The sequence below is a fragment of the Festucalex cinctus genome, chromosome 6, assembly GCF_051991245.1.
Source record: "Festucalex cinctus isolate MCC-2025b chromosome 6, RoL_Fcin_1.0, whole genome shotgun sequence".
NCBI lineage: Eukaryota > Metazoa > Chordata > Actinopteri > Syngnathiformes > Syngnathidae > Festucalex > Festucalex cinctus.
In genome coordinates, this window is record NC_135416.1 from 23,760,350 (window position 1) to 23,773,362 (window position 13,013).

General features: G+C 45.1%; 1 protein-coding gene across 1 annotated transcript in view; it reads right to left on the bottom strand.

Moving 5' to 3' along the window:
- LOC144020369 (uncharacterized) overlaps positions 1-13,013 on the bottom strand; it is a 260,558-nt gene that overhangs the window by 2,345 nt on the left and 245,200 nt on the right. The window contains exons 9-12 of the mRNA XM_077523754.1: positions 11,463-11,594; positions 11,276-11,375; positions 1,541-1,646; positions 390-550 (exon numbers count right to left, since the gene is read on the bottom strand). Coding sequence (XP_077379880.1) covers positions 390-550; positions 1,541-1,646; positions 11,276-11,375; positions 11,463-11,594 — 499 coding nt within the window. The remainder of the gene's footprint in view (positions 1-389; positions 551-1,540; positions 1,647-11,275; positions 11,376-11,462; positions 11,595-13,013) is intronic.

Genomic DNA, 13,013 nt, shown 5'->3' on the forward strand with positions numbered 1-13,013 from the left:
TGTACATAAATAAATAAACAAACAAATAAATAAATAAATAAATAAATAAATACAACTGATTACGGCCAGGTGTCCTGCAGCTTGTAAAATACATTAGAAATGGATGATCTTTTACTGAAGTTTACTTTACAGTAAATTTCAGTGTTGAGAATTTACTGACAACTGACCAACACAAAAGTATGTATGCATTTTGAGTAACCACAAAGTCAACCAAAGCTGCGAATTATAATAGTCTGTACTTTCTTTTGCATTTATGTGCGAAAGGTCAGGTTAAGAAGTAATGTGCATTCATGTTAATGTCCTATCTGTCTATTGTTTTTCAACTCAACTCCATTTGATTTGGAAATGAATCTTGGGGGGTCGAGCCTATAATTGTGGTTATAACTTACTTTTGACTCTTGCATCCAGCTCTTTCTCCATCAGTTCTTTGGACGAGGAGAACTCATTCAGTGTTATTTTTGGCGTGTTGTCACCTTGGCCCACCGAGCTAATCATCTCTTGCTCCTTCTCCTGGTTGACCTCTGCATAAATGTTTATCCAAGGTATTTTTCTAAAAGTTTGCAAAAGGAGGCATTAGAACTACAAGTATAGCGTTGTGGGTGCCAAGTAAAAAAAACGAACAAACAAACAAAAAACGCCAGACAAACATTCGCCTTTCACATCAATATCATTTCCAGGCAACATTAATTTTAGTTATTGGCACTTATAAGGCACTTGCACTAAAAGATGGTACAGTACACACTGCAGTGAACTGCTGGTGAAATTTTCTTATCCTGCATGTACTGCACGGTCTATAGCGAGATGTAAAAATGTGGTTTCCAGACAAAACCGTAAACGATGAGCGAAGACAGTGCTTACATGGTATCATCAAAAATGGATTGAAATGATTTGGGATGGGCGAGTACTGACACCAGGTATTGGTATCAGGACGATACCAGGACACATTTCACAGTATCGGTACTCACAATGGATATCAATACTGGTATCGGCCCTCACTCTTGTGGCCGTTTTTCGGTCAGGTACTAAAGGTTGAAATTGTTATTTTGCATTTAATGACCGCCACAAGGGGCTCTGATAAGAGAGCACGTAAGTCTTCAGTTGTACTCGGCAATGTAAAACATTGAATTTTTTTGCACTTCAATGTATTCCTTAAATGGAAGCTGTACAACCATATATTTTGATTGGGATTAGGCCAATTATAGCAATTTAGCCATTTCAAGGAAAATTGCTATAGTTAGTATATATATATATGCATTAAAAAAATAAAATAAAAATGTATATATATATATATATATATATATATATATATATATATATATATATATATATATATATATATATATATATATATAAGCATTAAAAATATATCTGTCAGTGCTTTTTTTGGAAATTTTATGTATCTAAAATTTTATGTATACTATTGGTGTCGGTATCGGTGAATACTGAAGATTTGAGTAGATGTATCAAAAAAGTTGTATCGATCATCCCTAAAAATGATTCCATTGTGGAGAAAGTGAAAGTAATCACAAAAGGTTTGTACCGCTTGAATTTGTAGATGAGAAACACCGCAAGGCCAAGGAAAACCACTGATAGGAGCATCAGCATAGCAGAGCTCCTATGTCGAGGGTTTGAGTCCACCAAGGGTGCTGTGGGAACATGGAGTCATTTTATTATTAGCATACAGTATCTGTAATCCTTTTGTTTATTTACGACCCACAATTTAGAAGCAAATGTTTATAAATGCTTCAGTCAAATGATGGATCGCTAAATATACACAGTACTCTGGGGAAAATTAAGTTAACTTGCAAACACATTTCTGACTGGAAGATAGCAGGAAGAGGCCAGTTTGAAAACCACAATACAACGCCACCATTTGCAAGCTTTGAAAATCAGAATTTTCCACTGAAACATCTACTTTTAAGGTGATTTGACTGTAGCATGTCATAAATGACTATCATTTGTAAAAAACAAACAAACAAACAAACAAACAATAAACAAATAAATACATACATAATAATAATAATACATTGTATTTAAATTGTGCATGGACTATTTTAAACATGGAAACTTTGACACAATTAGGAAATTCCCTATTGAATAGCTACATTTTCAAAAATACCTATTATATACATATCAATGCTAAAATACATTATTTGCCCTGGCAATGCTGGGTAATTATTCTTCATTGATAAGTGTCCTTTGTGGTGCCGAAAGAAAGGAGGTGCAGGACGTGTAACAAATGACAGTAAGTTTGTGGAAGTACGTCACTCCAAAACCCAAATATATCTCCAGAACACTATTGCGGTAGGACTTGCTCTATTAAAGTAACATTTACTGACCAGCGCAATGTTTTTTCTTCATTTCTTTTAGCGTTTCTGAAAGTCAAGATGTTGCACTTTGGAATGACCTTACGACTGTTTCATGCTTTTTATTTGATATATCTACATATATATATATATATATATATATATATATATATATATATATATATATATATATATATATATATATATATATATATCTACAGAATAAAACGTCTAAGTGAGTGCTCGTCCAAGACTCTTGATTCCATACTCTTTGCTAGGGGTTGTTTGTTTGTCCGTCCGTCCGTCCGTCCATCCATCCATCCATCCATCCATCCATCCATCCATCCATGAGCAGATCCAATTATCCTCACATTTATAGAAATCATTTGTGAATTACATTTGAGGCTATGAAATTCAGGTTGTTTTTAAATATTTGCACATGACACTCCGCTAGCTAGCAGCTCGGCTAAAACCACTCCCCCTAGCTACAATGCTTACTGCTTGTCTAATAATTATTTGTTTTCATACACTTCTATTACAATTTTGACTTGTGCTGCTTGGAAATTAAACCAGAGACCTCAAGGAAGCTAATTGTGGAGAAATCTCAAAATGGACAAATAAATTCCAACTGTCTAATATCGTCCATATCTCTAGATTGATCTTCCCGACTTGTTGACCCTTTTGCCGGAACGGATCACATAAAGAAGATAACAACCACCGCCTGCTGTTAACATACTTGAGAAACATTACAGTGCTGTATAAAGTAAAAAGAAAATAGGCACCAGAAACAATATAATTCAGTCCAACTGCGGGCACCGGGGACATACGGATTTCACGATGATATTCGCTCGCCCTCATGGGTTTTCATTCAAGGGAAAACAATACCACTTTTGTCCATATGGTGCCACCATAATTAACGAAAACAGAATCATGATAACCAGTGCTTTAAGCGCAATGTTTAATGTTTTTTTTGTTTTGTTTTGTTTTGTCCTCTTGTGTTTCAACACTGTTTCCTCTAACCTCCTCGCCAACGCTGCTGCCGTCGAGCCCGCCGCACAGTGCCGCCACCGGGCCCGTGAAGGCGAGTGGGCGTGCAGAGCAGAGGGCAAATCTCTTGAATGTGAACATTTCAATAAGCACAGGGAGAGAGCGTGTTCTTGACACTCAGCTCTTGTGGCCTCTCCAACCGAAGGTAGCCAAACGCCCAACGTTCCAGCGATGAAGATGGAGTCAGCCAGCCGTTGTCAATCTGCCACTGTATACTCCTCACTCACCACTCCAAGAGACTCCATTCCTAACATCATAGATGAGGTCTTGGGCAAGCAGCTGAGGAGGCACCGAAGAGATGCACAAAGATCTGGCTGGCCTGTGGGCAACCCAAGTCTGAGTTTGAGATGGACTGCTCGACCGTCCACTGTTTTTACCATAAAGGGCCAACAAAGTACTTTGACTGTTCCAAAAAGGTGCATGCATGCCACCAAACGTTTGTGGCCTCTGAGTTTTTACAGCGGGAGAATGGAGTAAAGCAGACAATGGGTAGATGCCAAGGTTAAGAGGAAGAGATCGGCCATCTTTGTAGTTTTGCTGAAAGAAGGACCTGACAGTCTTCATTCCAATTTGCAATTTTGTTGGTGTATGACAAGGCGAGGACAAGTAGGACTCAGACGCAGGCGTAAGGTAGGCCACCAAGGCAGCAGGTTTATTTCCGGCCAACAAAGGTCTCCTCTCAAACTGAGAGGAGAACAGGGAGGGGAAAAAGTGGAGAACAAAAAGCGCTCCACTAGGGAGGAAAAAGCAGGCAAAAGGTACTGGGGACAACAGAAAGCGCTCCGCTAGGGAGGAAAAAGGGCTCAAGGCAAAAGGGGTAACTAAAGGCGCTCCAAAAGGGAGGAAAAGGCACAAAAACAAGGCAACAACGCTAGGCAACATGAACGAGGACATAAGGACTGTGGACGCTTCCATGCACTGACGGTGACACTTCGGCAACGGAGGGGAGAATGCAGGTGGCTTTTATTGTGTGGGTTGATTGGTGGCAGGTGGTGATAATCATGGGCGGGGACCGGTAATGAGTGAGCGGCAGGAAGGGCAAGTGACCTGGGGTGAGAGGAGAGTTAGGATTTCAAAGTAAAACGGGAAACAGAGACACAAAAATAAAAGCATGAACCGCCACGCCTGGTGGCGGCGTGACAGTACCCCCCCCTCAACGGCCGGCTCTTGACGGCCCAGGAATGTCAGGGTGTTCAGCATAAAAATCATCAATTAAAGAGGGATCAACGATGAACCGGGAGGGGACCCATTGTCTTTCCTCCGGGCCGTACCCCTCCCAGTCGACTAGGTATTGTCTTCCGCGGCCCCGATTACGCACATCCAAGAGTTTCCTGACCTTGTAAACGGGGCCGCCTTCAACCATCTCTGGGGGGGGTGGGTCGGGTTCGGAGGGCACAAGTGAGCTTTCGTGGACCGGCTTGACTTGACTGACATGGAATGTTGGATGAACTCTGAGGGATCTTGGCAGGCGGAGTCGAACGGCGGCGGGACCTATGGACTTGGTTACTGGAAAAGGCCCCACAAAGCGCGGGGCCAACTTTGGACATGGTACCTTGAGCCTGAGGTGTTTGGCTGATAGCCAAACTCGCTGGCCTGGGCGGTATTCTGGTGCCGGTCTCCTCTTCCGGTCGGCGGCCCTCTTCACCCGGTCTCCCTGGCGTTGAAGCGCCGTCCGGGCCGCCGACCAGACCTTGTGGCACCGACGGATCATGGCCTTGACCGAGGGGACCGTTGCCTCCTCTTCCAGTTCGGCGAAGAATGGCGGATCGTAGCCGTGGACGCATTTAAAAGGGGTGAGACCTGTGGCAGATGTGGGCAAAGAGTTGTGCGCGAGCTCGACCCATACTAGATACTTGCTCCAGGTTGTCGGGTTCTGGGAGACGAGGCATCGGAGACCGGTTTCGAGCTGCTGGTTCAGCCGTTCTGCCTGCCCATTGGCCTCAGGATGGTACCCAGAAGTCAGGTTAGCTTTGGCACCTAGGGCTTTACAAAATTGAGTCCAAAAACGGGAGACGAACTGTGGTCCACGGTCGGAAACGATGTGTAAGGGGAAACCATAAAACCTGAATATGTGGTGGATCATGATGTCGGCTGTGGTCTTGGCGGATGGGAGCTTGGTTAATGGGATGAAACGAACCATCTTAGAGAATCTGTCGACGACTGTGAGGATTGTGGTTTTACCATGGGATGGTGGTAGTCCGGTCACAAAATCCACTGAAATTTCCGCCCATGGTCTGGATGGGATTGGTAGTGGCTGGAGTAGACCCATCCGGGACTGGTTTGACGTCTTGTTGCGGGCACAGGTAGGACAGGCAGCTACGTAGTCCTTGATTGTGGTCTCCATTGCCGGCCACCAGAATCTCCGGGCGACAGCATACATGGTCCTGCGGACTCCAGGATGGCAAAATAATCGTGAAGTATGGGCCCAGTGTATTACCTGGGCCCTCAGTTCCTCAGGCACAAAGAGTCGGCGTGGTGGGCATGACGTGGGGGGAGTGACGTTCCGTAGTGCCTCTTTGACGTCGTCCTCAATTTGCCACCTCATGGCCCCGACTATGCAGTCCCGGGGCAGAATGGTCTCAGGCTCGGCTTCCAGTGGTTCGGACTCGTGAATTCTTGACAAAGCGTCAGCCTTGACGTTCTTACTGCCGGGTCTGTAGGTCAGAGAGAAAACGAAGCGGTTAAAAAACAAAGACCATCTGGCCTGTCGAGGGTTGAGTCTTTTGGCCTGGCGTAGGTATTCCAGATTTCGGTGGTCGGTCCAGATCACGAAGGGGAGTTCGGCGCCTTCCAACCAGTGTCTCCACTCTTCGAGAGCCACCTTTACAGCTAGGAGCTCCCGATCACCGACTGAGTAGTTGCGTTCTGCTTTAGATAATTTTCGTGAGAGGAAGGCGCAGGGATGTGTCTTGCCGTCCTCCTGACAACGCTGAGACAGTACTGCCCCAATTCCAATACTCGAGGCGTCCACCTCCACCACGAACTGGCGTTTGGGGTCAGGGACTCTGAGGATTGGCGCATTGGTGAAGCGAGCCTTTAAGTCCTTGAATGCTCTTTCTGCTTCCGTGTTCCACCTAAATCGAACCTGTGGGGAGGTCAAGGCGTGCAGAGGGGCGGCAATGGTGCTGAAGTTTCTGATAAATCGGCGGTAGAAGTTGGCGAATCCGAGGAATTGTTGCACCTTCTTTCGCGAGTCCGGCGTGGGCCAATCTCTCACGGCGCTGACCTTGTCCGCTTCCATCTCCACTTTTCCGGGTGACACGACGAATCCCAAGAAGGAGATGGTGTTGACGTGGAACAGGCTCTTTTCTGCTTTCACGTAAAGCCGGTGATCCAGCAGGCGTTGCAAGACTCGGTTCACGTGGTTTCGATGGCTCGTTAGGTCAGGAGAGTATATTAGTATGTCGTCCAAGTAAACGTACACGAAGTGATCAATAAAGTCCTTTAGTACCTCATTAATCATGGCCTGAAAGACTGCTGGTGCATTGGTGAGTCCGAAAGGCATGACGAGGTACTCGTAATGTCCCCGGGGCGTGTTAAAACCAGTTTTCCACTCATCTCCCTCGCGGATCCGGATGAGGTGATAGGCGTTGCGGAGATCGAGCTTTGTGAAGATTCTAGCTTGTTGCAACTGGTCAAACACAGAGGACATCAATGGCAATGGGTACCGGTTCTTGACCGTGATGTCATTCAAGGGGCTGTAGTCAATGCATGGGCGTAGGGATCCATCCTTCTTGCTCACAAAGAAGAAGCCTGCTCCTGCAGGCGAGGAAGACGGTCGGATGAGGCCGGCTTTCAAGGATTCGTCAATGTAACTGTTCATGGCTTGGCGTTCGGGTCCAGAGACCGAGTACAGTCTCCCCTTGGGAATGGTTGAGCCGGGAATCAGATCGATCGGGCAATCATATGGGCGGTGTGGAGGGAGAGTCATGGCTTTGGTCTTGCTGAAGACCTCCCGCAGATGGTGGTAGCAGGAGGGAACAGTGTGCAAGTTCGGGTACTCTTCTTGAGCCGGTGGAACGAGAGTCACCTGGTGAACCTGGGCTGTGGAGTTTCGGGGTGCGGGTTGTTCCAACCTGTGAGAGCTGCAGTCTTTTCCCCACTCCAGCACAACTCCAGTGTTCCAGTCGATTCTGGGACCATGTAGACACAGCCAAGGGTGTCCCAGAACCAAAGTAGGGGAAGCGGCGTGGAAAACATGGAAACGGAGAGTCTCGAAGTGAGGTCCGATTCGGACTTCCAGAGGTTCAGTAATGTGGGTGATTTGGAAGAGCTCCTTGCCATTCAGCGCTCGAGCCTGGATGGTCAAAGAAAGGGGTTCGGTGGAGGCTCGTATTTGCTTTACGAGCTCCCAGTCCATGAGACTTTCGTCGGATCCGGAGTCGATGAGGGCTGACAGATCTATGGTGACATTGTGGTGGATTATCTGAATTGGCGTAAGTCTGTGATTCTTGGCGGGTCGGGGTGACGGAGGACTCACCGGAGAGTGAGCCTTTGTGGTGCAGGATTCCACCAAGTGCCCAAGACCACCACAATAGTAGCAGCGGCCCTCTCGGCGTCGGCGCTGCCTCTCCTCCGGCGAAAGCCGAGCCCTTCCCAGTTGCATGGGTTCGTCGCTAGCGAGGTCCAACTCTCCTGGTTCCGGTCGGGAAGGAGCGATGAATCGCGGCCTTCTGGCCTCCGGTGTCCGCGTCCAGGGGATAGGTTCCTCCCTCCTTCGCGGTCCGCCGATCTTGGCCAGCTCCTGGCGACGATGATCGGTCCGGATGGTGAGGGAAATCAAGGCGTCCAAGTCCGCGGGGAGCTCTACGGGAACCAGAAGCTCTTGAATGGCAGGTGAGAGTCCTTTCAAAAAATGGTCGTGAAGTGCGATGGCGTTCCAGCCACTGTTCGTTGCCAACGTTCGAAAGCGAACTGCATAGTCGCTGACAGATTCGTTGCCTTGCTGAAGTCGGCTCAGTGCTCGTGCCTTCTCTCGGTCATTGTTTTCTGGATCAAAGACTTGGCGCAAAGCGATTTGAAAGTCCTGTACGCTTTGGCAGACCGAGGAACCCCTGGCCCATTCCGCGGTCGCCCAGGTTTTGGCCCGTCCCGTCAGGTGAGACAACATGAAGGCCACTCGGGATCGGGCTGTGGGAAATGCCTGTGGTAACTGTTCGAAATGAATGTCGCATTCCGTGAGGAAAGTCTGACAGCGTCCGGGTTCACCGGAGTATCGTTCTGGGGAGGCCAGTCTCAATCCTACCCCGGTGAATGGCGTGGTCGGTACAGAGAACTCAGGGTGAGAAATCTGTCCAGTGGGAGCTGGCGCTTGACGCCGTGAAAGGCTTACCAGCTCGTGGACCTGGCTGGTCAATTCCTCCATCCGGGACAGCATGGTCTGTTGGATCCAGTCCTGGTTGTTGAGCCGGGCCTCCTGGCTCTGCAGTGCGGCCTCGACCGTGCCTGCTGGGTCCATGCTGGCCGAAGTGTACTGACAAGGCGAGGACAAGTAGGACTCAGACGCAGGCGTAAGGTAGGCCACCAAGGCAGCAGGTTTATTTCCGGCCAACAAAGGTCTCCTCTCAAACTGAGAGGAGAACAGGGAGGGGAAAAAGTGGAGAACAAAAAGCGCTCCACTAGGGAGGAAAAAGCAGGCAAAAGGTACTGGGGACAACAGAAAGCGCTCCGCTAGGGAGGAAAAAGGGCTCAAGGCAAAAGGGGTAACTAAAGGCGCTCCAAAAGGGAGGAAAAGGCACAAAAACAAGGCAACAACGCTAGGCAACATGAACGAGGACATAAGGACTGTGGACGCTTCCATGCACTGACGGTGACACTTCGGCAACGGAGGGGAGAATGCAGGTGGCTTTTATTGTGTGGGTTGATTGGTGGCAGGTGGTGATAATCATGGGCGGGGACCGGTAATGAGTGAGCGGCAGGAAGGGCAAGTGACCTGGGGTGAGAGGAGAGTTAGGATTTCAAAGTAAAACGGGAAACAGAGACACAAAAATAAAAGCATGAACCGCCACGCCTGGTGGCGGCGTGACAGTGTAAATATGTAAAATGCAGTATGTGTAATACTGTAAGTTATGTATGGGTGTAATGTTCTTTTTCATCCATCCATCCATCCATCCATCCATTTTCGGAACCGCTTACTCCTTACAAGGGTCGCAGGGGTGCTGGAGCCTATCTCAGCTGGCTCTGGGCAGTAGGCGGGGGACACCCTGAACTGGTTGCTAGCCAATCGCAGGGCACACAGAGACAAACAACCATCCACACTCACAAGCACACCAAGGGACAATTCGGAGCACCCAATTAACCTGCCATGCATCTCTTTGGAATATGAAGGGAGACCGGCGTACCCGGAGAAGACCCAAGCAGGCACAGGGAGAACATGCAAACTCCACCCAGGAAGGCCGGAGCCTGGACTCGATTTTGCGTCTTCAATACTGGGAGGCGAACGTGCGAACCAGTCATCCACCGTGCCACCTAAAATTGAATTGCAGTTTCTCTTGTTTCCTTTTTGCAGTGCAATGGTTTTTTATTAAATACATTCAAGTCTAACATAAAGGCGATTAATGACAATAAAGCCAAACATTTAGGTTATTAATCACAATAAACCACAAAATTAAACTAAATTCAGAATGCTCAATAATCAACAATTGAACAATTTAATCACTTGAGTGAGACTTATTTCTGCTTCGGTTGGGATTCAAACTGACAGGGGTCAGTATGAAAGCTGGGGTTTCCGGCCTGGGAATTCCACCACCGCTGCTCCCCGCCCAGCGGCTGCCAGCCAGCCAAGCCCTGTCTCTGAGGCAAACTGGTTGATCCTGCCTGTAAAAACTCCTCACCATTGTAGAGCAGCACAACTTCTCTTCAGCCGTTGCGATAGTTGAAGAAATTGTTCCAGAGTCGTGCCGCTTAATATAGGGAGATGTGATATCTAAGCTGCCCAATTTGCAATATTACAATGTCCTTTTCATCACAGACAGATGTGAATTGACTGCTCTGAATTGAGAAAATGCTTAGTTTGCCGCTGCTATCCTGGTGCTGTGGCTATGTAAACATTAAAGCAGGATCATCCGTAACTTTTGGAGCGTTGGTGTTGGCATTGTACCGAACCATTTCTTCTTGGAAGAAGGGCAGAATGGGAAAACATTTTAAACAGATTTTTATACACAATATTTATAATATTTTGAATTTTGTATTGTTACAGTCATTGGCAAAAGGAGCAAGGGGGGCAAGTGGGGTGGCAAGGGATCTAGTATGAGTGGCAGCTGCCACCCCTTGCCACGCTGTAAAACTACCTATGCACTCTGTTGTTGGTAAACTATGCAAGTAGTCACAACTGCCCTGAGGCATCCTGATAGAGGTGTAGCTGCTAGTGTGCGCCTACAGCCACTCCGCCGACCACAAAACATTCACTCCAGCCATACACCAGTGTGAGTGGCATTGGAGGCATGTGAGTGACATGTCTCACCCAAGGACACAACACATGATGTGGAGACAGTGGGAATTGAACAGCTGACTTTTCAGTTACTGAACGCCCTGCTCTACCTCCTGAGCCACAGCTGTCATTTAACTTAAAGATTTGAAACAATAAATGTTGATTGATTGATTTTTTTTTTTTTTTTCAAATGCTGAGCTCTGCGTTAGTCCTTCAGGACTACATTTTTTAATATAATTATTCTCAGTTAAACACTTGATTTAATGACAAAAGAATTTGGACACGTTCAGACTTTTCAGGCAGGCATTAAAGAGTCATTATCGTTTTAAATAAACTTTTCTGCCCCATGTATTTTCAAAGGACATCTCTTCATCACCAATGAATTATTTGTCTTGCTGATAACCTCACGGTCTGACAATAACAGAAGTGAAGCAAAAAAGAAATAAATGAAGTGAGTTAAAAACAAAGAAAAGAAACAGAACATCTCTCTTACCCAGTGTTAGCTGTGTGTTATATACAATCACTCTTACGCCAGGCTTCAGCTCAAACTCCACCAGGTTCTGGTTCAGTGCACTTACAATTATGTTTGAAATCTGTTTAGAAAAGGCAGCAATTATTTTTAGAACAACTGGTTTGATGTAATTTATCAACTTAGTATGAAATCTATTTGTTACTCATACTTGTTCTAGCTCTTGCTCACTCTTTTTCTTGTCATGTGACTGGTTCTTGTGTGGCAACAGGAAAAGCTCAGCAGCAGTTGGAACTCCAGGGAACACAGCTACCAAAAGCTGTTCTTCTGGGAACTCAGCCACCTATAGCAAAAATACATCATACAGACTGTGAACCGTCTTGAAGAAAAGGACACGGATTCTATGGAACTCAGGCCTTATATTTTCCACTCTTTTCTTTAAATGTTTGACAAATGTTTCAACGGAACAGCACCAATGTATTTCTTCACTTTACTTTACTTCATTACTTTTATCCGCTTGATATTTTCCCTCCTATTAAAATTATTTTATAAGATGAACTCATAATAACAATGAAAGAAGAAGTTTTAGTGGTGATCAATCAGTCTTTTCAATTATGTGAGTTTTGTTATTTTTCTATGACAAACGCAGCTATGACAAAGACAAAGAAAAACACCTGTTACATTACTACCATATATATATATATATATATATATATATATATATATATGCTGGTCATAGATAATTATTGTTTATCAAGAATAATATCATTTGATTTCTGGAGTTAATCTAGATAAAGCTAGATTAAAATGTATGTATGTATATATATATATATATATATATATATATATATATATATATATATATATATATATACATATTTCCAACTGTAACTTCAGCCTAAAAAACCTGAGGAAAAATGTGTTGCTTGAGGTTTATTTTATTTTTAAAAGAGGAATGGAAACAAAAATATTACTGTGGTCGGTAATGAGCAAGCACAAATACAATCTGAGGTAGGAACAAGGCTGAGGCAGGAAATTAGCTGTCAACTACAGCTACAATATGTCCCTTAACATACTCATGCTTTACATTTTGATAATGCTGTGCGAGCCTCTCTGGCTTGGGTTGTCAAATAAGGTGATTATCACCCTTCTTATGAAGGCTCATATACTGTATGTTTCACCAGGTTTTCTCTTGGAAGTCTAATGAAGCCTGACACTCGAACACAAATGAACTGTCGTTAAATCCAAACAAAACAAAACAAAACAAAACAAAACAAAAAAAAACATTTATAGACATCATGCACTATGTTCAATTCAAGTTCATAAAAAATACAAGCGAGTTCATGAACCTTCGTTCTTCGTTATGGAGTCAAATGCGGAGAATGAATTTCACCCTACTCAGGTGGGTGTGACAATCAATGTGTACTTTAACTTTACAACACTGCAAATGGATATGCTTATCACTAACAGCTGCACATACAATTTTATGTAGATCAGAGTCAGTTTGTGGCTATATGACATTGTGTCAACAGGCAACTATGACATTGTTTAGAGCAATCGACTCCTTTATTAATGGGTTCTTTGGCATATGTAAACGTAAAATAATTCTGATAATGTCTGTTTCTTAGCTGGAGTTTGGGCTCCCATGTCACACTCAAAAAAACATCTGCTGCCAAGTGTTTTTTTGTTTTGTTTTGTTTTTTGCTTTTTTTCCCTCAACAGCGTCTAAACATGCTTTGCAGCGGATTGTTTGTTGCTCACT